This window comes from Oenanthe melanoleuca, chromosome Z (assembly GCF_029582105.1).
Source record: "Oenanthe melanoleuca isolate GR-GAL-2019-014 chromosome Z, OMel1.0, whole genome shotgun sequence".
NCBI lineage: Eukaryota > Metazoa > Chordata > Aves > Passeriformes > Muscicapidae > Oenanthe > Oenanthe melanoleuca.
This window is the reverse complement of record NC_079362.1, coordinates 57,355,224-57,383,204: the sequence shown is the minus strand read 5'-3', so window position 1 is coordinate 57,383,204 and position 27,981 is coordinate 57,355,224. Positions and strand designations below refer to the sequence as shown.

At 38.0% G+C, this 27,981-nt stretch overlaps 1 protein-coding gene across 4 annotated transcripts in view; it reads left to right on the top strand.

Moving 5' to 3' along the window:
* ZSWIM6 (zinc finger SWIM-type containing 6) overlaps positions 1 to 27,981 on the top strand; it is a 102,560-nt gene that overhangs the window by 28,978 nt on the left and 45,601 nt on the right. For 2 of the 4 annotated variants that reach the window (XM_056513754.1, XM_056513755.1), the window contains exon 2: positions 26,137 to 26,493. The exons of the other annotated variants lie outside the window; for them this stretch is intronic. In XM_056513754.1, coding sequence (XP_056369729.1) covers positions 26,137 to 26,493 — 357 coding nt within the window. The remainder of the gene's footprint in view (positions 1 to 26,136; positions 26,494 to 27,981) is intronic. 4 annotated transcript variants of the gene reach the window in all.

The following is a 27,981-nucleotide window of genomic DNA, read 5'->3' as shown; positions in this document are numbered from 1 at the left end:
AATAGTGCTGTGAAGGAGAGGTGAGCTGGAAAAAAACTTCAAGAGAAGCCTATTTCTCTTTTCTCTCCCATTCTTCCTGTTCTGTTAACGATATTGCAGATATTGGTGACATTGGTGTAGACCTGTTCCTGTAGAGCAACTGGTTTTTGCAAAGCAGGTCTAGTTCATGAAATTCACTGTCAAATGGTATTGGGGCCAAAAGCACTAGTATGGAAAACATTTTTTAAAATTTGATACATCATCTAGTGGTTGGTGTTTTAGGAGTCATAAGTAGTAAATTTTGTCTGTACTATTGTGGTGTTGCATGACTCTGCGTGAGTCACTCTGCTTTGTGTGTTGCTTTCTCCTCTGTCTTGTCTGTTGCAGATTATTATTAAATTTCATGACTACTACTGGACAAGTGCATACCACAGTGGTGCCTCAAGTTCTGTCTGGAGCATCAGGGCAGTAGTGACACAATGTGAGGAAGCCTCTGGGTTGCCTCTGTGAATCAGACTAGTTTGTACCTCTTGTCCCAGTGAGCACAATCTGGGATTTCCTCTTGAGCTATAAAATGACTAAGTCTAGTTAAATGCAACATAACCCATATAAAACAGCAGTTTGGATCTTTCAAGCTTTCTAGATATTGCAGGCTATTTAACAGAAATTGCCTACGCTGGGTTTGAGCCCTGAGAGACTCATGATGGTTCTGCATTTCTGAAAAAAACAGGCACCAGATAAAGTTCAGCATATTAGTTCTGAAATTCACTGTCAGAGGTTGAATTTGATACGTGGAGATGGATTTTCCTAGAATGCCTATGTAAGTTTTTTTGTTTTAAATTTCAATCTTTGAGTTAACATGACAGAGGCAATAGTGTTGTGTAGTTGGTTTTTGTTGGTGTTGTGGTATATAAGTTCCTCATATTTAATGTTTCACTTCTCTTTAGAGCCTGTTTTTATGTTCTCTATGCATTTTCCCCGAAGTGTCTTGTCATCATGACTCATTATGAAAGAAACCTGAAGGCATTTCTGAGAGGCCTTTTTCCTGTAAAGAAGGGAAGTGAACCCAGTGCTATATCCACTGAGCAATCCTCTGCATTTACTATAATTTTGGGGAAAAAAACCCCTGAAACAAATAACCCCCCCACAGAAACAGAAAGTAAACAAAACTCCCACAAACAAATACCAAACCAAAAAACCGCAAACCCACAAATAAGCCAATAAAACCAACCAACGAAAGCCCAGAGCTATAAGCGGTACTGCAGCACTGGTGCCCAAGTGGCACATTTCTCCCTTTATGGTCTACTGGCTGATGTATAGGGGCTTTTTGTGCATACCAGAGCAGTATTACCAGTTCAGTACAATGTAAGTGTACGTGTGCAGGAAGAAAATGGCCTAAGGCTTCTAAAAAATCTAAAATCATATTGCAGCAACCCCATTGCAGTTCTAGGCATTGTGTCACTCTGATAATGGGCAGAGATTAATAATCAAAAGACGTCATTTGTTCAGTAAGTGCCATGTGTGTAGTAACTGATTTCCCTGGATCCTTATTTCTTTGACAGTGTATTAAGTGCCATGTTGGATTTTTTTTTTTTCCTGTATCAGTTATTTTGACAAAGGGTGCTTGGGGTGAATTTGTGTACTTAAGTTTAATACCTAAAGAAATTTGAAACTCAGCATGTTCTTGTCTTACTTCTTCATTAACCAAAATGCAACTTCACATACAACTTCTACAGAAATTAGTTTTGCAAGGGCTGTGATTAAGATACCGCATCTTGCTCCCCTGCTTTTTCCCCACTGTATCAGTTATATCTGAACCATAGAGCTGACAGTAGAATACTCTCACAGCTGGCAGATAAATTAGGAATAATAAATTAGGCAACTATTTGATTAGATTAGAAAATAACACTCAACATAAATAGTTTCCTGAGAATTATAAGTAGCAAGAAGTGATCGTTCTTAAGTGCAACAGAGGTGTTTCTAACGGTTCTGAAAGGAATCCTTTGCAGAAGGCAAATGTAAAAGTTTTCCAAGTGTCTTCCACCCATTGTCCTTTCATGTGCCAGAGTACAAAAGCAGCTATTGTTTTGCAGCTATTTTTTAGTTTGCATGGAGCATGGATGAAAATGCCCATTTAGCTTTAAAATATCAGAGGTTTTTTTTTTTGTTGGTTGGTTGGTGGTGTTTGTTTTCCGCCCCCCCCCCCTCCTTTCTAGTTTCATGAATCAGGAGAATGAAAATCTCTCTTGATGATTGCTTTGATGGGATTTGGATGTGGTGATGGTGACGAATTTCCAACTTTTCTTTTTCATCCCATTCGCTGTGTATCATTTCCTTTTCCACTTCTCCTTCCCCAGATGGTTGGCAGCTTTCTTTTCAGGTCTGTCTGCCCAGCATCCTGTATTGTCCCTATACCAGGATGTGAGCCATTGTGTGGGTCAGAATTATTGGTGCCCTTTCCCAGGACATTCTAGGGGATGGAAGGAGTCTCAAATGGGTAGCAACAAGGAGAAACTGAATGTGAATGTCTCTGAAAACCCTATACAACATGCCAGCATGTGGCTCAGAGAATTCTGTTGCACACTGTAGGCTTGATGCAAGTAACTGGTTTGACTAACATAAATTATGTACATTTTTCTCTAATTATTTGAGTAACAGTAAAATAGCTAGCCCCAGGGACCTGTGGCAAAATGTGTCAAAGGAGCATTTTCTCCAACTTTAGTTGAAATGTCTTTTCTATGCCTTTGAACGCTTTTATCTTTTTGATTCAAACCTCGTTGTGCATCTTGTATCTTTTTAGTTTGAATTTTGATTTGACTATGTTCCACTTTTACCTTACCCTATATAATACAATCTGCATTTTATTACCTTTAGTATGTAAATGGCACAGGTAATTGTGCTCAGTGTATCTTTTGTGTGCCTACCAAAGCAAGACACCAGTTGGTGTGGTTTGGATGTGGCTGGCCTTTGCTAATAGGAGGCCTGAGACAGAAAAAGCTGGATCCTTTAGATCCTTAGTTAGAAAGATCCTTTACATCTTTAATTAGAAAGAATTTGGTTATACCATGAAATACAACCTTGTGCTAGCCTTGAAGCATATCACAGAGCTGTTTGGTGGTAGCTGGCAAGTTCTTGTAACACAGTGTGGTACTTGGGTCACAAAGATACTCTAATGTACACAGAGATACAGCAGCGTCTGCATTTCTCTAATGCTTTGAGATGTGTTATATCTCCAGGAGTAGACTGGAAGAGTACGGAGGTGGTTTCAACTGGCTTAATGATATTTTGGAAAGTTTCTCTTGAGGCTAGTTGAAATTACGCTCTTTGATGTGACGGTTGCTGCAGAGATCCCTATAATTGACATGTTGTTGTAAAGCTAACTGAAATTGAAAATAATGAGAAAAAATATTCACAGGTTTTGGTATAGTTGCTTCTGCCTGTCTGGAATTACATAGTGCTTCTAGTAGCTGCAAATTGAGCAATATAGAAGTATGGTATCTATTTTTTTAATGCTTATAATGTCACAAAAAGAATAGCTCCTCCCTGTTCAGAAACACCTTCTGTGAGTAGCTATGTGATAGTACTCTTTTTTGTGCATTGATGTTTCAATGAATAACACAAAAAATAATCACAGAAGAAAAGTGACAAAGCATTTTATAAGCCGCTTTATGCAGACTGAGTTTTCTTCTTTGCTTGCTGCTCTTTTTCCTGTTTTGGCAAAAAGCAGTGGCAGATTCTCTTCACACTGACAGGTGGGAACATGAAGAAAATTTTGCCTTTACCTGCCTATGTAAGGATCTGATGTCTGAATTTTTTTTTGCCTTCCAGACAACAGCTGTGTTTTGTATTAACCAATTTACATTTTTTTAAGTGACTAGTGCCTAGCAGCATGCAGCTTTTGCTCCTAGAGGTTACTCTGTCACAGAGTGTTTACTGTCTGGTTGTTATGTGAAGCAGAGATACCATGGAGCATATGGGTTTCTTTTGAGTCTTGTGCTGGCTGGAAGTGAATTGTTACATTTGGTAATGGATGTTTGAGCTGTTCCTGAGCCTGAAACAAAGTTCAACAGTTCTTTTTTGGCTGTAAGGTTTGGGCAATTCCGCATGGTGAATGTTGGCTTATTCTCCTTAATTAAAAATTACCCATTGAAGGAAGCATTAAAATCCAATTCCCTGTGAATTCTGGGTGTTAATTTTTGGCAAGCAGGGAAGTATCCCAGAGAGATTGCCAATATAAACACTGTGTGCACTACCGTGAGCTTCTTCTGTTCTCCCATCTCTTTGGTACAACTACGTTGGCATGACTTTGTCAGCCACTATTGTTCAAGCTGCTGGAGTTGAGCTGGTGCTGCTAATTGTTTGGGAATTACTGTCAAAAATCAGTCTCTTTATCCGGCAAGACCTCCATGTGGCAGGGAGTGTTATCTACAGGTTGTTGTCCTGCTTCCATCTCCTGGGAAGGGGACATGAGTGCAAGGCAGCCAGATAGGTTTTGGACAGCTGGAGAAAGCAAATAATGAGGTTTGAGCTTTTGCTCAAACTGTATCCAAAGGGCATAATTTGAGTTCAGCATAATTTTTTTCTTTTTTTTTTGTGAAGAATATTTGTGGCTTTGTGAATGGCTCTTTAGCTTGTAAGATTTTCATAGAAATGCAGTTCATAGTTCAGTCAATGCTAGTTGTGAAGATTTGATCAAAACCACACGTGCTTTCAGAGGTGGAAAGCCTAGCGTTAGAGAACCTGGTCCCAAATACTTCCAGTTACTTAGTTTAAAAGCACATAGGATTTGTTTATTTCTTTTAAAACCCCTAACAGTTATTATATGAATAATTGTATTATGAATGTATTATGAATTATGATGTAGTTTATTAAAAGCAAGACTAGCACGATGAGCAGTATTGTGTCAATGCAGAGCATGCTTGAAAGCTGTTTCTGCTGGTGTGGATTTCATATTGTGAGTATTGGAGCTTGTCTCTGTGAAGAGAAGAAGGTTGTATATGATATGCCAAATGTTATTTAGTAATTAAAAATTAGTTTTATTAGACACTATTTGACCTATCTACTTAATTTCTGAGGCGTAATTAAGATATAGTCACCTTGTACTGCTATGAATGTAAAGTCAATGCCTAATTTGCCTGAGGAGAAGCTATTTTTCCTTTGGAGGTCTGGCTGAGTATTTCCCTTTTTCCCTTCTGCCTTTAGTACTCCCCCATCTTAAGGAAAAAATCATTAGCAATTTAGAGAGGAGACACAAATAGGCGTTTTGAAAATTCATGTCCTCAAATGTTAATTTGATGCTTTGAGGCATAAGTGACCTTTTTAACCTGTCCAAACAAAGAAATAAGCTGGTTTGTTCCAATACAACAGGCTGCTTTTCAGGGAGAATTTCTAAACAATTCTGCCTCCCTATTCTCACCTATATTAAATTAAACTTTGTCCTTTGCTAAATTTGAATTTAGATGTGTTGCTGAATTTGGCTGTGGATTTCATCTCGTGAAACCCAGGGCAAGTGAATAATGCTTTCATCCACTACCCCAGCTGGTATTACTTAGCACTGCAGAAGCAGTTAGGTGTGTGTCAGAAGCTGAGGGAGGCATTAAAAGGGGGTTTCCTCTTGTTTCAGAGCTAAGGAGAGAGGAAAAAAGGCGGGGAGGGGAAAAGACAAATAAAACAAACACTATTTCTTGAAACTTTTCGTATAAGTGTTTAGAGTGCTGTATACACCTTGGAAGTCAGATTTAAAAACTAAATATAGAAGTTTCTTAACTTCTAGGGATTTCGTTGAGGCTGAAACTGTGATTAGGTGTAGACTGTACAAAAAGGAAGAACACTTGGTGCATCAGTGACAATTCTCTGTCATTATCAGTTTTACCAGATAAAGGAAATATGCAAAATGTCAACATGGAAGATGTAAGGCAATATAAAAAAATAGACATCTTTATATGAGATAGTGTCTTTTCTACCACTATCCAAAAATAAGATAAAGTTTGGTACTTGAATAACAATCTTCTCTGCCAGCTGTGTTTGTAACAACTGACAGTAATCTCTTGGAAGAATTACATGTTTCTGGAGGAAGCACCACACTATAAGCTTTTTCTCTAGGACATAAGTAGAGTTAGAGTAGTAGTCTGGTGTTGCAGTTCTTGTATCCTTTTGCTTATCCAAATTTTTTGCCTTTGCTAACAGTGATCGGCATCCAAAAAAAAAAAAAAAAAAAAAAAAAAGGTGTATCTAGTTACTGAATTTGTTCTGACTTCAGAAATTGAAATATGTCCTTTAATTGTTCACAATTTTCCCCCCTTATTTACCTGATCAGAGTTTTACTGGCATGTTCTGCTGGATAACCTGTATTGGCCTTTGTCTTGTTTATCTACAGCACTAGCCTGCTGTAAGAGTCACAGACAGATGTGAGAATGCAGCACCTGTCATTTTCAAATGCTCAGCAAGTGAGCAGTATCATAACATCTCAGGATCACATTGGTACTGTTCATCAATATTTGGTTACCTGAATCTTTTATGTTTGGTATTATTTTATCTTAGGGATGAAAAGTGTGTTATGAGAGTATTTGAGGGCATTTAATGTGGTTCCTTTGTTTTTTTTAGGCCTTCTGAAAGCTGTTTTGTCTAAGATGAGAAGAAAGTACCTTCTTGTTTTCTTTCTTTGGCCTAGTAGATAGTTCGTATATAATCCTTAATGATAATTTTCCTGAGGCTTTGGGATCCATTTGCAAAGGTATTTGACTTTGATAGACTCACTGATTTCCATGCATATTGTGTGATCTTACCATAAAATTGTGTAATACTGCGTTTTTTGGTTGCTTGTGGTTCGTAGCTCTTTTCAGTTTGATCCCTAGCAAGAAAGATCTGTACTTAATGGCCTGAAGTCTTTTATAAAATATTCAAGTCAGATCAGACTGAAACTTGTCTTTACTTTTTTAAAAGTGCTTTACTTTTTTTAGTCAGATTGGACCATGTCACTTCTCAGATAACCTCAGTGCCTGAGTTATGAGAGAAGGTAGAAAAAAAGTAAAAGTCTAGCTATTACTTCTAAAAAACTTTAATATTTCCTAAAACATCAATATGTAAACAATTTATAGGTCAAGAAATACTGCTCTCTGAGAGAGAGCGGAGACTCTTCTACAACAGTTTCTGTAAGATCAGATGCGCAGCAGTTCTGGACTATAAAGTACCTGATCAATCTGCTGTGTTCATTCAGATGTAGGAACGAGCTGTTAGGGCCACAAGGAATGTGTATGCATGTACCAAACTGTACAGAGTTCCTGGTGGAATATTTGAGACAAAACCACATAACTTATTGACATATGTATGAACAACTTTTCTGAATTATCCGATAGCTTGTTAAGTTTGCAGTTGATCCAGATTGCTGTCAGATAATATTTTCTTGCACACAAATCCATGTGTTTTTGCTTTAAATTGGTGCAACTGTTTCAGTTCTAGTTATGCATACTTTAAGCAACTGCTGCATTCTCTTATATTTGGTTATTTGGGTACTGAACTGAGTAAGTTTGTGGATGGAGCTTTAGGTGATGTTTTAAACATGGCAGAACTTGGTGAAAAAAACTTGCTGTAATTACACTATCATTGGCTTTTATCCAGCCAAAACCTATCTACTCTCTGAGGCCCCAGCCTTTATTTAAAGATTGAATTCTGCCTCACACCTGTAAGATATCTGGAAAGTTAACTGCTGAAAATGCTTCCTCACCTGTTTGGCCTTGAGTGTGTTTTGTGCTGCCTTGATAGCTCAGTCACAAAGAACCTTGGGTTTGTGGCTTCCAGGCCTGATTAATATAATGTACTGTAATTAAAAAACCCACAGGCTATTTTCCAATTTAAATATTCCCACTGCTCCCAGGACTTCCCCAGCTTTCATTGTGCATTGTTTCAGATTTGTTGTAATTTAAATACTTGTTTTGTTTACTATGGCCTGGACATTGGGAAGAGCCCCTGAAATAAATCAGGGCCTTCAGCTTAGTTTTTGAGTCTCTTTGGGAAGACTCTGTGATTTGCTATATTCCCTAAGAATCACCAGAGGTACTACTGTGACATCATTTCCATGTTGTATTTCTGTAGCACTGGTACTTACCCAGGCTTGAATTACAGATAATACAAGATAAACTACTTACTTGCTTTCCACATGTTCTTATGTTGCTGTTACTTCTGGACTGTGAGAGTGCCAGTGGGAAATGAGTTGGTGAAGAGCGTTAAAGCACTGAAATGGAAAATACAGCAAAGCACAAAGCTACCTATAGTTAATTTTTTTTGGGTACAATGGTAACTGGCTTGATTAAATAGTTTTGGAGTTTTCCATTTTTAAACATGAATTACCAAATGGCATTACTTGATTTTTTTGGCTGCTGTAGAAATGTGTGCACAGCTACTGTTTTTGGTAAACAAAGCCTAGTAGCCAGATGGCAGTAATATTTAAAAAGTTGAGTGATATGGTTTGGGAAGCATCCAACTGGAATATGCTATGTTTTGCTAGGTACCTTAGATTTAGTGCACAGTGAAAGACTTTAAATGTGTTATCACCGCAGTGGCTTGAAAGAACACGTAGACTATTATGTAGAATACAAATAATGCTTATTAAACTTGCAGTTGATTCATTCTGATAGGTGATCCAAGCTGCTGTCAGACTGTATTTACTTATACATAAACAAATGTGCTTGTTCTCTGAGTATAACTATTCCAAACCTAGTTGTGCATATTTTAAACAACTGTTAAATATTATGTTTCAAATAATTTCTGTGTTTGTGAAGACTTAAATTTTTAATATATCCTTTCCTCACCCATACTCTGTTCCATTTTCCTGCTTGAAAGGTTGCAATTTGGTACATTTGGGTAGCTGATGTATGACTGGAGAACTGCTCTTGAGAGAAGATGATATGCAGGGTATAGATGCTTAGGGTAGCTTGTTGTTCTCTTTGTATTTTTAATCTGTTGGGTAACTGTTTATCATGATGCATTTAAACAGTTATCTTAGTGGTTTTGTCCAGTTTCTAAAAGTCAGTTACAGACTGGAAAGTTTTTGACATCCATTTAGACACAGTCAGACTTACTGGGAGATAATGCACGGGATTTAGTTCTTGGTGACCCATGTATGGAAAAACACAATCCTTGATTTATTAAGTAACAGATCAGCTTTTCTAAGACATGAAGTATCCTGAATAAGTGGTGGCAAACTTATTTCTTTTTTAAAAGTGGGATACATCTTCCTGCAGTGCTGCCTGTCTCTCTCCCTTCCCCTCTGCTTCATGTGGGAAAAGTCTGCATTGTGGAACAGTCGAAGCAAACAAGCCGCACACCCCCTGCCCCCCATCCTGTCTAGACTGTTTCTCTAGACTGCCTGTTCCTCATGCACTTCTCTTCTTTGGGGCAGACATTACTCACAGGTTGTGCTGCTCTCTCCTCCATGAGCAGCAGCGTGGGCTCTTTTCCTCTCTTTGTTAGCTAGTTCACCTTCTGCTGTGCTAGACATCCTTCATCTGAGGTGGGTCAGTTTGCCCTGCAGACTATCTCCATCCAGACTTCTGCTTGTCAGAGTACACCGAGGAAGTAGTTTTTTGGCAGCTGCAGCCTGATGCCTGTCTGGGCATAGGGGCACAGGTATTCCTTCAGTTTAGTTGTCAGCCTGCCTGTGGCTTAGCCACTCTACTGTGGAGCCTTTTCACTATCATTTCTCAATAGGATGCTGTGCAATCCGTGATAGAGGAAGAAGTACATCCCTCTGCCCCCCCCACCCTCTGCAGAGGATTTTTGTGGATTATGAGTAGAAATAATACTCTGTTGCTGCAAACATTAGCAAACTGACTCTAGTGTGTTGGAAGCTTTTCCTTTGCCCTTTGAAGTGGTGGTGACTAGTGGTGTGCAGCATCCAAATGTTGGAATGAGAGGCTTCCTTCCAGCAAAACCTTTGAGTTCTAAGGAAAAGAGAGTAGAACAAACTTCATAATGTCATTGAAGGCACAGGTACTTAGTGATACTGCAGTAATTTTCTCATTCTTCTTTACCCATAAAATACAGTAGAAGGAAAGATGTTTCAAGAAAGATGTTTTCTTACTGGAGAACTCCAGTCAGGAGCTCTGAGTTCAAACTAATGTTCTCTCTTTATTAGGGCTTTTTTATTTGTCTAAAAGTAATTACACTAGGGAAAGAAATTGGTTAAGTAGTTTGTTTTCAGGTCAGTGTAGTGCTGGTTTTGATACTATCTCTGGAAGTACAACTACAGGTGGTTTAGTATAGTAGTATTTGTTTCAGCCTGGTCAGATCATAGAGCATTTTAAAAGTGTTAATTTCTTTACTTAATTAACCATTTCATTACAGCAGTATATCCTATGAAGGCCCTCAGAAATACTTTGACTGTGAAAATGAGATCTTACAGAAATTCCTTGTCTAAATGTGGTAAACAATTAGATGGCAGGACAGCTAGATGAGAAACAAAGTCCCTGAAATTCAAAATTCAACTGAAAACAGAAATACTGCTTGTGGCTTTTCTACTACTCATTTATTTGGAAGACAGATGGAAGGGGAAAAGGTTAGTTCTCTTAATATGCTGGACAACTGGAAAAGTTTTTGTTTTGTTTTGTTTTGTTTTTTTTGTTCAGCATGCTTCCAGAAATTTAAAAGATGATTTCTTTACCTGTCTTGTTTCTCATGTGCTAAAAGGTTTGTAATTTGCATTGGCATCTCATGGAAAAAGTAAACATCACCTTTCAAAACAAATTGTTCAGATGGTGACATGCTTACTCTTAAAAAGAAAATGAATTTTTTGTCTAACCAGTTTTATCACTGGCAGAGATATTTTAAAATCATAGTAAATTTCCTGTGCCAAAATGTAACAGGTCCATTTTCTGCTTTATGAATTTTGTGTAGCTGAATTAAAAAAAAAACCCAAAACTTTTTTAGAGGTGTCTTGCTTCTGCTTCATTATTTTGATATTCAAATTGTTTCTCTTCATGCAGACTACATGGAGGTTGTCTTTGTTAAATATGCCTGTGGTAGAAGAAAGAGTTTTGGTGTTTTTTTTTGTTTTGTTGTTTTTTTTTTTTTTTTTTTTTTTTTTTTTGTTTTTGTTTTTGTTTTTGTTTTTGTTTTGTTTGTTCGTTCTGAATCTAGCATAATTTGAGAAATTACTCTGCTCACCGTCATATGCTTTATTAATGTCAAGCTGTGATGGTCATTCCTCACTGATAGGAGAACCAGTGCCTCATCTTGTGAGTTGATTGATGAGTTGTTTGAACAGCTTACTGCTTTAAAAAGAAAAACTTTGTATATTCCAGCAGCAGCACACACACACAGATAAAATATTCTTATTATTTTGTACAATGTCTGAAGAAGACCCAAAATGTAGAAGATTAACTGAGAATTTTCCCATTGTTCTGGTTGCATACAAACTCTGCGTGTGTGCATATATGTGTAAGGAGCAGATGTTGGTCTTTCTGTCTGGAGTTCCTCCCAGGTACAGTCTTCTTTGCTATCCTTATTCTCATCAGCAAAGCATCGCAGGCAGCAACCTATGTCAGCCTCCTGATACCTTTATGCTGTCTAGAACTGGGTGATGCTTAGTTCTACAGAATTCTCAGGGCAGAGTTTGAGTTGTGTGTCAGAGCAGCCTTCCTGTGTACTGGGTGAGTCAAAAGACCTAGTACACTGGAGTAGTTTTTATCCTTAGGAATGAAGCTTGTCTACTTTGTAAATAAAGCAGAGTTAGGAAAGCCTTGGGCATCCTTTCATATTGAAACAATAAGCTATTTGACAATTGAATGCTCATAGCAGAAAAGAGATGACTAGACTGAGACTCTGCTACTGCATACTCACCTATAGATTTATTTGTAGATTGGAACATGAAGAATGGACTGGTTAGAATTTTGTTACTAAAAGTATACTGTGGATAGACTTAAGTGTTGTTACCACTCCCAAATCTTTCTAACATCAAAATGGTCTGAAGACAAATTCTAGACCTGCATAACCGTAAATGCTGTTGAGCTAGGTGAGCTTACTTTAGCTTAGAATAATTGAATCTCCTTTGCTTTGAATTTATGTTTGGCTTCCAACAGAAGCTGATTATTGCTTCCTCAAAATCAGATTTAAAGTAGTGTTTCCCAAAGGGCATCACTTCAGTTATGCAGAGTAGATTAATTTCCTGTACTTTGGTTGCTTTGGAGGTATGTAATTCAAGCTGAAATCTGAGCTGGCAGCTGTAAATGCTAGTGCTACTGCCTTCTACACTAGATGGACAGTTATTTGCCACCTGGAATAACAGTGTTCATAATCACTTGTCCCTGAATTAGGTGTAGAGGATTGATGAGATTGGTTTAAGATGACGTTTGGCCTAGGAGCATACTGAAGTTTTTGCTGAAGGCATGAAATGCCTGACACGTTGGTCCCACACTTGACTCCTAAACTCTCTAGTTTAAAACTTGGATTTTTTTTTTCTCTGAGGTAGTTTAGTCTGTGAACAAAATTATTAAAACTGCATGTGATGGAGCTTTATTTTACTTGTTTGAGTGTTTTACAGTAGAAAGAACAAAATCTGTTGCAAGGCCACTGCTCTGAGTATTCATATTCTCAGTGACGAGAGTAGTGTGGAGTACATATCTGACCAGTTGTCAAGATATGATTTCCTTTTCAGTTCCCTTCTTATTAGAACAATGTAAAATTGTAGCCTGGGGAGTGAGACCCAGGAAATAAACTAAATTGAGATAGTAGTGCATGCCAGAAGTAGTGCAGGCCAGTCTCACCCCAAGTCATGGAGGTTTTTTGGTCTAGAGTAGTCTATGAGGTGCCTGTTTGAGGCTCTATTACAAGGAACACCAGGGAGAAGACCTAGTAAAAAAAGTACAATGTTTTTCAAATGCAATAGTGCTACTTACGACATGTAATATCTGAACAAACAGGCAGCGAACAGCATATAATTCTGCATGTTATGCAGGGACATTAAATATACATATTAGTAAGGTAGCAGATGCTATAGTTGCAAAATTGCCATGTAAAATAGCAGTCTTTAGCAGCAGGGTGCTGCTCTGTGTGAGACTCCTTCACATGTAATGAATAGCTAATTTCAGCTCGATAGTCCATGAGAGACCGGAGATTGGGGAGGGGTGGAGTGTTCCAGCAGCCCTAACCAGCAGGGTGTGCTGAGATGTGCTTTTAATGGAGCAGCATTTCTGAGCTCTTGGGGGTAAATTCATAAAGAAGGATGCTGCCATGGTTTAGCCTTAGCTGGCAGCTAAGCCCTGCACAGCCACAGCTACCAGCTCGCTTGCTCCCTGTGGGAGAGGGGAGAGAACCAGGAGAACGAAAGTGAGAAAACTTGTGAATTGAGGCACAGACAGTTTAGGTAAAGCAAAAGCCAAACACATAAGCAAAGCAAAACAAGGAATTCATTCACCACTTCCTGTGAGCAGGCACATGTTCAGCTATCTCCAGGAAAGCAGGCATAAATCACATGTAAATGTGACTCGGGTAGACAAACACCATCACTCCAAATAGCTCCTCCTTCCTTCTTCTCTTTATATGCTGAGCATGATGTCATATGGGATGGAATATCCTTATACTCAGTGGGGGTCAGCTGTCCTGGCTGTGTCCCTTCACAGCTGCTTGTGCCCCTCAGTATCTTTGCTGGTGGGATGGGATGAGGAGCAGAAAAAGGCATTGACCCTGTGTGAGCACTGCTGAGCAACAGCTAAAGCATCCTTATGCTATCAACGCTGTTTCCAGTGCAAATCCAAATGACAGCACATGCTGGCTCAGTTCTCTTAGGAAAATTAACTATGCCAAAACCAGCACAGATGCTCAGCTGTTTGTATTCCGATTGAGGAATTGTTGTGGCAGGGGGACAAGTGGACATGTGAAGTACCTGTTGCAGGGATGAGATGGTGATTGGTTTAGGTGCCTCACCAGGGATGGTAGGTATCTTCTTGTCTTCTGCTTCTTTTCATGTGCAACCATCAGATCAACTAAAACCATGCAAACACATACAGGAGAACTGACACTGAAAAGGTGAGCAATGAATTCCCTCATCCCTCTTTCAGAGTATGTGAGAATGCTTTTTGATCTGATTAATGTAGGTCACAGGTTGAAAGATTCAACTAGCAGTTGTGCAGATCATGAGCTTTGTCTTACGAGAGGCGAGAACTAGAAGTTTTCTTTCTGAGAAAGAATTTTCATGCTGAGTGAGCAGAGGCAAACAACTGAGTATTCCACGTTCATTGCAGACACTATTACATGTTTTCAAAGTATTTTAAAAACAGCCAGTCTAATGTTAAAATTCTTAGGTAGGGAACTGACCCATTTAACCTCAAAATATCCACATTGCTTGTTAGGACCAAGCTAGATCTGCAAATCTTAAGTTTAGCTTTTAAGGCTGGCTTGGAAAATTTAAGAAGGGAGGAGATACAATATAGGGCATATGGCACACTCTCATCCAGAGATTCAGAACACTGAGAGAAAAGACAGATTTCTAGGGAAGCTGCTGATTATGCTTGTAGCTCCTGATACCAGTCTCACTCCTTATCAGAGAGGGAAGCCTCCTGTTTAACTAAGTAAACAGGAAAAGGCAGATGTAGGGAGTAGTAATCCTGGCTACATAGTCTGTCATGGTATAATGGATGATTTATTTTAACAATTTTTCAACAAATAAAACAACCTAAATCATAGCCGACTTTCTGAAAGCATAGTGCTAGTTAAAGAGTTCTTTTTTGAAGAGGGTATGGATGGACTTCTTTTGGGCATAATTATAATTTTGAAATTTGGACAATTCTAACGCGGTATGCAGTTGCCTTCCTTCAAATTACTCTGCTCAGAGAAAGTAGGGTATATTTGAAGGAAGGGATGGGGTTGTTGTTGCAGGGGACAAGATGAGAGCATTCTTTCTAGATACTTTAAATTTCTTTTGAATGATTTCAAGTATAAAGAAAATAAATCTATCTGCTTTTATGTAAGGGGCCTGACTTTTTGTGTTTATTTTGCTAAGACCGTGGTACTGACACTCTTAAACCAGATTTTCAGATTTGATTCTTTGTCACAGTAAGAGAGACCAGAAGTTAACTATTCTATTGTTGTCTCTCTTATTGTGATGCAGAACTCCTTCAAGTAGTGATAAGTCTCTCAATCTAAGTATATTGAGCAACACTGAAAACTAGTTCATAAGTAATCTTGTCAGTGTCTTGCTATTTAAATGCACTATGACAATACAACCGTAGGTGATAGTGGTGTTGTGTAATAATCTAATACCTCACTGAATTTAGTCTTACTTTAGTCTAAGCTAGAAACCAATCTTTAATAATAATATCAACAGTTAATGTTAAAGGCCTGATTCCTGCTCAGCTTTTCTGATGCTTTCTGTCTTTACTTGCATCTGTTTCACAGTCCAGATAGACATGATTTTCTTCAAGAAATTGGAATGATCTTCCTTTTTTTCCCCCTCCTGATTATATTTAGGTAGGTTATGATAAAAGTTAAGAGCATAAACAGAGAGTCTTTCATTATTGCAAAAGGTGGCTCTGTAGGCATGAGATGTTCATTTAAAAGGATATTTAGTACCCCTACAAGAACACTGTCTACTTTGAGACAAATAAAATCAACACACAACATTGAGTAACAAAATTATTCAGCAGTGTTCTTAGTCCTACTGTTTGGGTTTCATGTTCCTCAACAAGTTCAGCTCTTCACTGCCTGCTTTAGTAGGCAACCAGAGCTAACAGAGCTAAAATGAGGCATCAACCACACCTCCACAAGTACACCACCTTGCAGCTTATCACAAATGCAAATACTTATAGTCTAGATAGGTTATCAGAAGCTGAGGCCCAGGAAGAAATTATCACTGGGAAAATGTGGAGATCTCATGAAAGCATCTTGTTACTTGGGTTACTGGTAGAGACACTTCCTATTCTCTTGGTTACTTTGTTTTCATGTCTCCCTGAATTGTACTATAAAAGTAAAAGAAATTAAAGTGGTGGTGTAATTTTTTTCATTTTTCTCAGTTGAAATGTAGTTCTAAGGTGTTCCTTGGCTTGTCAGTGAAAGTTAAGAATGTACGTGTTACCAGACGTGCTTTTTCTGGTATCAGTCTGATCATCTATGTACTATTAAAATCTGGTCTTTAGGCTGAAATACAGTATGCAAAATTCCAGTAACTTGCATGCATGTTACATGCTGAGGTACTATCTAGAATCTTTGATTAACGGTCAGAATAAGTGTAACGTTTTAAACTTATGAGGGCCTCAGGTTAGAGTGAAATATTACTGAAAAGAAGAGTGGTATACTTGCTAATTCAAGGAGAGGTAGTCTGTGGCTTTAGAGGAAGGGTTGGACTTCACAATTTTCTCTTAAAAAAAATTGCTCACTAGTCTTCCTTGTAATGTTTGAGGAGCAGCAATGTGCTCTGAATGTGCTCAGATTCGCTTAGAGTATATGTAGGGCTTCCCCACCTGCACATACCTACTTTTACTAGTTCCAAGTCCTTGCTGCGCACACAGCTCCTAGAACTCAGAAATGCTAAGGAATTGTGGCCTAGGAACATACTTCCTCCCACCCTTTGAGCTAGCACACGTTTCCATTTTGTAAATGTGTAAGCAACTTACACTCAAAATTGTTGTTGCCTTTAGAAATCTGTTTTTCTAACATGAAATCTATTAATTCTTCATCTGATATCTGGAGAAGGGTGGTGAATGTCAGTATGGAGGAATCCTTCTATGGCAAGACTTGCCAGCCAGCTTTGGCAATGGGGTGCACTTGCCGTGGTTTCTGCATATTGATTTAATTTTATTGAATAATAATTGAAATGGATTCAGTGGAGAGAAGTGGATTAGGATTTAACTTAGCAACAGCATGGAAGAACTGTGGACCACAAGAACCTGATTTCCTGCAGGATGTTGGCTTGTGTGTGTTCAGGCTGTGTGCCAGTGTTATCAAGGATATTCTGGTTTGTAATACAAGTGACCTTTTCTGACCTTTTCCTTCAAACACTTTTATTGTTATCAGAGCAGTATTTTTGGGATTCCAGTCCTCATTTGTGACTGTACTGCAGCTAGCCCTCGAGAGCTAAAAAAAAAAAATGCTTCCACCGGTGTTGACTTCAGCCATGGAAGAGTGACTCACATGTAATATTGGTGGATTTTTAGACTTCAGTTCTGGAGCTCTTTCAACACTGTGGTTTTCATGGCTTTTTCTCTCTTTCTTTGTCAGGAAACACTATGTTGTACTTCATTATTTTTGCTGGAATCCTTTGTAATACTCTGGTGACCAGAGAAGTTGATGAAAACATTTCTCTTGTAAAAGTTGTAGTCCAAAATGAACTGAGTACTTCCAAAAATCCTACTTAGTGACTGTTGTATTCACACTTAAGTCTATTTTTCTATTTTCACCTCTACTTTGATTATGGATAAAAGAGCAGTTCAATGAACAGTCTGACTCCTGCGGTAATCATAAGCAGTTGTTAAAAAAAATAAAGCAATAAAACATCGTGAATATTTGTCATTGTGTATATTTAATATACAATTGCAAGAATAAAATCATGGCCATAACTAAAGGGTTTCCCTTACATTCTGTGACTTTCAGTGCCATTTTTCATTTGGCACAAATGCAACATTGAGCTCTTTTTTTCCCCTTCCCTTTTTTTAAACAAAAGAAAACTATTTATTCCACAGTTAGTAATGGAAATGGGAGTGGTAGTTTCCTCTTTTAAGCAAAGTATATAATTTCCTGATGGAAGGTCAGTTTAGATTCAAAATTACATTGGCTTGTGCTTTTTCATAGCCTAGATTTGAACTGTTTGAGAGTGCAGTTTTAAATTACTCAATCAGTTAAATGTTTTCTGTTGTTGGAATGACCTAAGTACCTTTTACTGCAGGATGCCTTGTTTCAGACATCCTGGGCTGGGTTTTTCAAACTATAAGTACGGTAGTGGAAATCCAGACACAGTCTTCCCAGGAAGGAGTAATTTTCTAATATTTCAAAAATTTCTTTCCAGGTTTATGTCAGTGATTGCTGTCATCTTCTTTTTTAGGAGTTTATCTATTTCCAATTAAAAAATACAGATTTGATTAAGTCTTTACTAAGCGAGTAAGAAAAAAAGTGAAATTTTTCCTAATGATTAAGCAATGAGTCAAACAGGATGTAATTTTCATGGTTTTCCATCTTGCATTCCCACATTCTCTGCTGAGGTTTGTGCTGTTCTGTGGCCTGTGTTAGCTGAATTCAGTTTGTCCTTGAAAAGCCATGTAGACAAGTACTGCTAATGCTTTACTAATTAGGATGAACCCTAACAATAAAGTGAAGCTGATATAGTTTAACATAAACAAAGAATACGTGGTAGCAGTAGTAAAGAATGTGGACAGGGCAAAGATGCTGTTGAACTGGAAGGGGGATTAAAAAAAAAAAAGTTCTTAGACTGGGTTTGCCTCTTTCTCCCCCTTTTGAATGAGTAGGTCTTGCTGAAGGTTTTCTTCAGTTTCAGGTAATTTAATTTCTGTTATTTTCTTTTTGGTGGAGACAGGTGATTTGTAGTTGAAGGTAAACCTTAACTGTTGACATATGATGCCAAAAACTTTTGCTCTTAGCAACAAAGCAGTAAATAGCAACTTAAAAATCTCATTCTATCTATTTGACGGACAAGGCATCTTCTGAGTTGCTTAAAATAACTGATAGTCTCTGGATACTTACCTTTTTGAATGCAGGACCAGCCTATTTCTAGTATGACTTTAAGGATAGGTTTAAGGGAGGTTTAGTCGCTTTGTTGCTCTTACTTTGCAGACACTTTCTCATATGTGATTTTTTACTTGTGCTCTAGCAAGTAATAGTAGTTTCTCCCTGCTAATGTGTTTAAAATCCGAAGTTGTAGTACCACCTTGGGAGATGGATTCCTTGGGCTATGGGAGAAATCTCTACTGCTTGGTGGTTGCAGGAAAGATGTCAGCTTTTCCCCACCACAGCAGGAGTGAATTCCCACTCCAAAGCTACTAGCACATATCTTTGCACCGATCCTGTGAAGACTAGTTGTAATCAGTCCTTGTTCTTAGGCACTCTCTTATTCTCAAGGTGCAGCTCCCTGTAGACTGTTGGTACATCTTCCCATCTCAGCCGTTTCCCTTTGCAATAGACATGGGCCTTTGAAGTTTGTCAGTAGAGTAAAGGTTTATTTATCAAAATTTTAATGTTGGTTACTAATCTCTCCTAACCTCTTGTTTTAGCCTTTGTTATGGAAAAATGTAAACTTGACTGTGATGCAGGCTTGCATTTATATTCTATTAAAATTTACCTATAAACATTTAAATGTACATTAGCTAGATGATGTGGACATCACGGTACATTAAAAACTTACACTTCTTGCAACTTTCTTGATTGTTAGTTACCCTTTTGTTCCTTCTGCCTTAATTTTAAATTTATTTCCAGTTTTTATTCAGCATCAAAGTAGTTTTGATGACTGTGGTTTCACAGTTTTGCTGTAAAAGCTGTTGTATTGCAGATCCAGGCAGTTCCTTTCACCTCATCTAGTCTCCCTCAGAAGTTTGAGGATTACAATATTCCATGCATTGTAAATCACAAGATGTTAATTTGCCCACATTCTATAAATATTACTCAAGATTCACATTCTTGTTTTGGTAAATTGCTATCACATGATCTCTTTGGGTTATATTATTAGGAAAAATGTCACGTGTATAAATAAATCTTCTGTCTGATGGTTTCTCACAATAAACTGTACTTAGTTATCAGTCAGCTTTGGGGTTTCCAGGCTCACATTGAGATTTTTTGTTTTGTTTGCTGGTGCTCTCTGGTTATGTGGTACTGAGAGAGGAGCTGTTAAAATGGAGGAGCTCTAGCATGGAGGAGCATAGTTTGTTTCAGACTGATGCCCTTTGAAAACAAAACAGCATGGCAAAACTGGAAAACGAAACCAAAATAAAAGACAAACAACAAACCAACAAAAAAACTTGATTTGTGTACCTGAGAGAGAGTGACCTGCAGCCGTGGATTGCTAGACCTGTGACTTCACAAGACTATCAGCATTCACAGTTTAAGTGATTCTTGGCACTGTGTTAGCCTTTGATGGAAGAGGCTTGATTGCTTCATCTCTGATTCTGCTTTGTAAACCATAAGCATAATTTGCCACAATATCCTAGATCACAGTTTGAGCATCACTGTGCTAGAGGAAAGCTCTGTTACTGCTGTCTAGAAGACACCATTCTAAATATATCTCTTTCTTATACCACGATTTTGCTGCTTTCCGTTTGTCTACAAAACCTCGTTCTACAAACACTTACAATGGGCTTGACTATATTAAATTAGTTGAAGTGTGCACAACTCTGATTTTGCAGAGATGTGATCTGAAGCTATGAGCTTTGCTGATGAGAATGCTGTTTTGTAATGTGCATGGTGTTCCTGTGGGGTAGGTTGCAAGTGGTTTAACTGCAGAGATAGCAGTGAAACCTTGAGGGACCCGTGTTCGTTTGGTGCATGTTTTGTTCTAGACAGTGTAAGTTGCTTCAGTCTGCATCTGTCTTAAACCAGTCCGGATGTGATACAGCTATTGGACAGTGGAAGGCATTTTACTGTGCTATTTGTTGTTTGCACAGCTTTGCCTTTTTTTTAGAGAAGAGTCATCTGGATGGATTTATCCATTGTCATCCATGACTCCTGCTTGGGCTGCAGTGCTGTGTGACTGCTTTTGAGCAGCAGACATATGATCAGACTTGGCTTGGAGGGTTAGTGGAGGCCTTTGTCTAAGAGACATAATTAGTTGACCAGTTGTCAGACTTGGAGCTTTGGGCTGGAAGACCTGGAAGACTGGTATTTTTAAATGCAACTGTTGAACTCAGTGTTGGGACAAATAAACCGTGTTGGTCAAGTCACTAGGGCTGCCTGTGTTGCAGTGTGCATGTTCTTTGAAGTATGCCAGTACTAGTGAACCTTCATAGTGTCAGTGTCCGTGGACTTAATGCTAGTCTTACTGTCTTGTTTGCAAAATAAGACATTTTGAAATTGATTGAAAAATTTGAAATACCAAATCATGATTATTGTCTTAATGAAAGGGAGTTTTGAAATCCAAGTGGTTCGTTGAGACAGATGCTCTGTTAGTGTTTGGGTGCAGAAGTAGTACTAATTTTATTATAGGTCGCAATGATGTCAAAACACAAGTTTGTCTATACCCTATGCATTGATCAGAAACAGCAAACATCTTATGTACTGCTCTTAATTTGTTTTCTAACTCTTTAATTTGTTTTCTAACTCTTTAATATCTTTGTTAGTGGCGTGTTTAAGATGTAGTGGGTGAATATTTTTCATTTTAAATAAATGTTTTCTCTGTTTTATGAAGAGGTTGTTAAAATTAGCTTCAGGCTAAGGTGGTATGCAAAGTTTTGACTTCATAATAATTTCAAAGTGTGTTGTTGATCTGTTCTTCAAGTGTTCCAAAGTTCAGACAGAATTGAAAGTTGGATGTTACTTTACCATTGCAAAGGAAAACTACTTCTAAAAAGACAAAATCTGAATGGGCTAAACATGGTTTAGACTTTTGCTTGTCTTGGGGAAAAAAATATAACCACTGATGTAAGTATGAAAAAATAGCTAATGGGCATGGTTGGAAACTACTTTCCAGAAGCATTTCTGTCTGTCATTGTTAGGTAGGTGAGATGAAACAGAGATGTTTACACTTCACACAGTGATTATATATTTGCCAAGTAATATAGTAGTCTGAGTGAATGCTAGCTGATAGGCCTGCAAGTTACTTTAAAGATTGTTCTAGACAGAGAATACAATTCTGATAACCAATGTAAAGTTATATGCAGGGGAAATGACTGCATAGGTCTTCCTGAATTACTCCACTCCCAGACCAAGCTCTTCCATTTTTTCCCCAGTAAGTTACTTAATCTGCTGGCCTCTTCTGTGAAAGTAAAGCAGCTCTTGTGTGTTCCTGACTAGCAAGCAGTATGTATACAAGGAAAAAGAATCTGTCAATTAGTGTTAAGGAGAACATTAATTTCCAAATACAGCTGGTTGTATGCTTCCTGATTTTAGGAGAATGTGTACATAGTAGATGAAGCATGGACAGCGTTCTCAAAAGGCACATGACAGAAAGCTAATCAAGAGCACCATTTTTTAAGCTTTGGGGTGTTACTGTAATCCATTTCTGACATTTTAGTATTTCTGTTAAAGATAAACAATATCCAGTGATGATCTGTGGATGTGTTTCAATCAAATCCCTCAACTGCAGGTGCACAAAAATGTAAAATAGTTTTTGGTGTTTTTTTGGTTGTTATTTTGGTTTGGTTTGGTTTGGATTTTTTTAGCCACTGGAATTTTTGGCTGAACACACACGGACATAGACCACACCATCCCCAGCATTTGACATGGCTACTTCTGATAGTAGTTGTTCATTTTATTCTGCATGTTTTCAAAATGCCTCTTTGGACTTGAGCATCTTGAGGATGATGCTTTTTAACACTGACATTAGAGATGAGTGCTTATGAGATGTCATTAATGATGCTTAATTGGTGCAGTAATTTTGCTACTTATCCTATCACATAGTGAAACTCACTATTTCAAAATTTGCTTCTGACTTGAGTAACTAAAAGCCCACCTGCTGCTGCTTTTCCACATGCCACTGTTTTACTGGTTTTTTTCTACTCTTTAGTGTGTTATAGTTTGAACTTTCTTTTGCATATATCCTTGTGCTGGCAAATACTACATTGTAATAGTGCGAATTTCCAATTACCGGGTTGCTTTAAAGTCCCAGAATATTTTTAGTCAACAGATTGAATGCTGTCTGGCAGATTTTGGCAAAAGTTGCTTTGTAAAAATCATAGACTTTTCAATGCTTTCTTCCTGATGGCACTTTGGCATAGTTCCCTTCCAAATGTATGACAGCTGAGAACACTATTTTATTGGCTAGTAAATAACATTTGATGTGTGTTTGAAATGAAAGTCCAACAGAAGCGAAGTAATTTTGTAGAAGAGTTTTAGTTTATATATTTTCATAATGCTTCAACTGCTTTTCTAAACACATTTTTGCAGAATGCAAAGCCTCTGTGTGTTGGACATGTCAGCCAAGCTTGGGTGACTGATCACATGCTGTTTTGAGAACAGTAAAACATTTCAAACTGCTACCACTAAAGGAAAAGGTGAAACGTGCCTGTTCTATAAATAGTTTCTGTAGACAGTAAGGAACACACTTTTCTGCCTGTAACTCTTTTGTTGTGTTTAGCTAATAATGAATCAGCACTTTAACTAAAAACTGAAATATCATTGTTCTTGGAATTGTTTGGAATATATTTGGATAAGTATTTCTAGCAAAGATTCTGGAACTTTAGTTAAATGAGAAATTTTCCAGGTTTTAGCTGAAGAGACCTTTTCTGCTCCTTTGTACCTCTTAGTGAAATGTAATTGTCTTCAGGTCCCCACGTAAGGGATTCCTTTTGTGTTTTTGCAGGAGCCTGTAACATCTTGCTTCTTGATAGGCTGTAAGTTCCTGCTGGTGAACTTCCTAGCAAAGCACAGTGCATCAACTTTTTACCTGCTACAGACTTTCCATACTTTAGTAAGAGAATATTAGATGGTTAGGTTAAAAAAAATGACAGCTATGTGTTCAATACTGTCCAATTTTGAGGGTCAGTGGTGAAGATGTCATTTGATTTCTAGTGGGTTAAATTACAAATTACAACAGCCTTATCAGTGCTTCTGAGCTGAAATTTCCTGAATTGTATTTTCTGATATGGTTAACACTTTTTAAAGGTCATGCTTACTAGCAACGATTTCTTTCTTAAAAAAGGCAAACAGATAACGAGGAGGAAAATAATGTTTCATAATTAGGATGCATATCCTGGTGAGATAGTTAATGCGCTGGTGCTACATCTTTAGCCTGCAAGAGCAGCAGGTGTTTTTGTTTAAACTCCCAGTAAGTTAAGGGTAGGTTACGGTGACTGTATTAGTGCTGTCATTGTTTAGACCAGCATCTGTGTTTCTAAATGTTTATAAATTTTGGTGCTTGTAACATGAGTTTTCATGAAAAGCCCTCAGTGGAGAGGGAGCTGTGGCTTGTGTTGGTATCTGAGCAGTGCAGGGATTTAAGGGCAGGCCTGCTCTCAACTTGGAGTATTTCTGGAGACCTTCATGTTTCAAGGAGGGTTTTAACTTTTTTGGAATGCTTGAACAATGTATTGACAAATTGAAAGTGATAATATTATTAGAGTAGCTGGTTGGTCTGTTATATTATTACTTTGCATCAGTTTATTAGAAAAGCTTTCATTAGGTGGTTTTCTCCTGTAATTAATAGAAGTTAAGGTGTTTACAAAGAGTAGGAAGGAGTAGGATCAGGCTCTTCCTGTGTTCAAGCATTAGACTTTTCCTTGGCTCATGGACTACAGATGGGGTTTTTTTTAGGTATGCTTCACAGGAAAGTGGAATGAAAATACTTTCACATGCAGTTTCTTGGGGAACACCAATCCAGCTTCCACTTACTGGGAATGAACTAGAAATACATAGAGCTGGTTAAACTTTAACAAAACCTTTCTTTTTGAGAGAAGGCACTTAAAGAAACTTGCTATGACTACTTAAAAACCAAAAGGAAAGACAGAGGAAGGACCTCATGATGTGAGGGGTACTTATACACCCTTTCTCTCAACAAGGGGTGAGTGGAAGCAAGCCTACTACTTGAACATGGTCTTGTTCATCCATTGCCTTCCTCTCTGTGCACTTTACAGTGACTGCCTCTTCGGCTTTGATTCCTAACTACATGGGAAACATCCCATTGCAAAGTCAATGTTAGTGTGTGCATTTGACCTTCTTCAGGGTAGAGTATGAGTGTACTGCAGTGATGCTGGCTGCATAATCTGCTCTGAAACATACAGCATAAACAAATGGAAAAAATAAGGGGTTTTCCTTTGTTTCCTGTGAGGTGAAGAGCTTTTTAAAAATGATTTGGGATGCAGCATTTTGGATTAGAGTTACATATATATTGCTTCCCCCTCTCCTCCCATGTCTAAGCTTCATGTGATAATACTTCCTGCAGTACACTTCTTTGGTATTTCAAGAATACTAGATTAATTTTTGACACTGGGGGGAGTGTGGGTTTATATTGTTTCCCTTGTAAGTATTTATTGTATAATGCCTTCCTTGCATCTATCTCGGATTTTATATATACTCTCCAAATCTAATGGTGGTGGCGTAAGAAATTCAATTTCATTGTATCTGCGTCTCTGATTTAATGCTTGAGCTGAAATAAATGTGACATTGAAAAGAAGCCCCCTTTTTCTGGTATTCAGTGATAAAGCACTGAGAGCCAAACCTGGGCCTTCATGTTGGACAGACGGGTGGGCTTAGGTTGAATCTTCAGCATTTGAGATCTTGTGCTGTGCTGGCACATGGTATATTTGCTGAAGGAAACATCTTGCTTAGGGTATTCCATGTCTTCTTACAGTACACGCGGACCTTGTTCTTTTGCCTTGTACTTTATTATGCTGATTGAAACATAGGACCCTAATGCAGACTGCATATGCATCTAGAACAGTGCATATGTGTCTTGTAACAAAAGTGTTACAAGTCTGATATACTGTGTATTGGTAACTGCAGCAGTTTCCATGTCCAAAATGCTGCACAAACATAGCCTTTCTACTGGATCACTTAGGGGATGGTGAGCTTTAACATGAGCTCAGTGGTGGGAGAGGTAAAAGCAAAGAGGATGTGTGACTTGTCTCAGTGAGTCAGTTGAGACTAGGACCTGAGCTCATGCCACTAGAGTGCACTACCTCCTTCTCACTTATTGAGAGAATGCTTAAATTTGCTGGTAGATGCTTCAGGCTCTCTGGTGGGGGGGTTTAGAAAATTCCTGCCCGTTTACTGAGTAGTTTCCTGTTGGTCTTGATGGGATGCTGCTCTGCTTCTGCAGCTGTCATTTACCAAATAAACAGTTCTCTTGCTGTCAAACTTCTGTGAATGTTGTGGAATGGCAGTGGGCTTGTAAACTAATTTTTTACTCCCTTTTTGATTTTATTGGAGATGAAAGAGGTATGTATGGAAGAATGGATTAATCATATTTATAATTAAAACAAGTTCTTTGAGATGTATCATTTTTCATTAACAAAACTTTCTTGGTAATGATAAATAGTATTTTACATATATCATTAAGTTCTCTTTTTCCCTGCACAGGTTTCCACTTGAGTGGTACAGTAACAGAGCCTGCAATGCAATCGGAGCCAGAAACTGTTTGCAATGTAGCTATCAGCTTTGATCGTTGCAAGATTACCTCAGTGACCTGTAGCTGTGGAAACAAGGACATATTTTACTGTGCCCACGTTGTGGCACTCTCTTTATACCGGATCCGCAAGCCTGATCAGGTCAAACTGCATCTTCCCATTTCAGAGACACTCTTTCAAATGAACAGAGACCAACTACAAAAATTTGTGCAGTATTTGATCACAGTACACCACACAGAAGTTTTGCCAACTGCTCAAAAATTAGCAGATGAAATTCTTTCTCAGAATTCAGAAATCAATCAAGTCCATGGTGAGTTTGATACTTGTCCTTCCTTTTGCTTCATTTCCTCATAGGTTTTGAGTTTTTTGTACATTCAGGAGTGTGACCTGCCTAGTTTTCTTCCATGCTGAATTATTCTCTGATGCAATGGTGTTTGCTAAAGAGGATTCTTCTAATTGAACCTTCGTTTTAAGATGTTTATAAAATGGTGCTCTTTGGAATAGAGAAAAGAACTAATAAGCAATGAGCTTCATGTCCTCAGCAGTTCATTTAATAAGTGATCTGCTTTGCTTCATGCTTGTGTTTTACAGTTAGTAAAAACTGAGTAGTGGTGTTCTTTGTATAGCCATATTGCTTAATGGAACTCTTTTGTCAGCTTACCAGTGGTGTCTTGTTATTTTGTTCTTTGTACTAGTTTTCTGACATTTTGATTGTGGAATTTTGTTTTAATGGCAAAACATAAAAGCAAGTAGGTGTTACTGTTTTCTTTCATTCATTAAATATAGTTCTGTTAAACTTTGGGATTTGGTTTATATATGATATCAGAAGAAACATAAAAACTGTGTTTTGATGCTTTTTTCCTATTGGTGCTGCAGCAGTTATAGATTTTTCGTGCTCTCAGCTGCACATGATTTTAGTGTTTTTGTTTTTTCTTTTTTGCTGTGAACAGCCTGTGTTTGTAAAAGGGTGCTTGAGGCTTCTGACATGGCTTTTTTATGGACCCTACTGAACTGAGAGTGGGTAGTTGTGGGTTTAATGTGACCCAGCTAGTTTATTAGAGTCCTATTTTTCTGTAGGGTTACCTGATAGAAATGCCCTCTTAGGTGGCCAGAGCTGTAAGTGTAAAGGCAGCTTTAGGGGGAATAAGTTACCTAATATTTAAAAATGTCTTTTTTTTTTCATTGAAAGAAATAGGTCTTATGTTAAGTATTTGAAGCGTGACTATTAGACGAAGAATTTGCAATACAAATGGAACCAAGATGCTTAATATTAAGATAAAGAAAACCATGTGTGTGTTAGTTACAGTGTACACAGAAAAAAACAAGTCTTTTTAATAACAGGATTCATCTGCAGATTAAACTTCCTCCTTGTGCTTCTGTGACCCTAACAGGCTCAAACAGGTGATGCTGCAAGAAAGTGAATTTCAGAAGCAGTGGTCTTTTTTGACATTGCGGACTTTGGGGATGTGGCCAGAGGCAAGGCAGGTGCAATAGTTGTTGAATGTAATAGTGACAGTGGAAAGAAAGTGAAACTCTAGGAGAAGTAAGGCGTTAGGCAATAGAGGAACATGCTCAGATGTTATGAGCTGAAAGCATGTATCGTATGAGAGATATTAACCACCTGAACATTAGTGAGCTAAGTGAGTAAGGAAGAATTAGGGTTAGAGAGAGGTGCAGAAGGTGCAGTCATGGGTGATTAGAAAAGGGGAAGGCAGGGGTGGGACACAAATAACAGGTGTTTTAAATGTCTGTATTGGCTATAATATGGCTAATGTAAGATAAATGACAAGCTGTTACA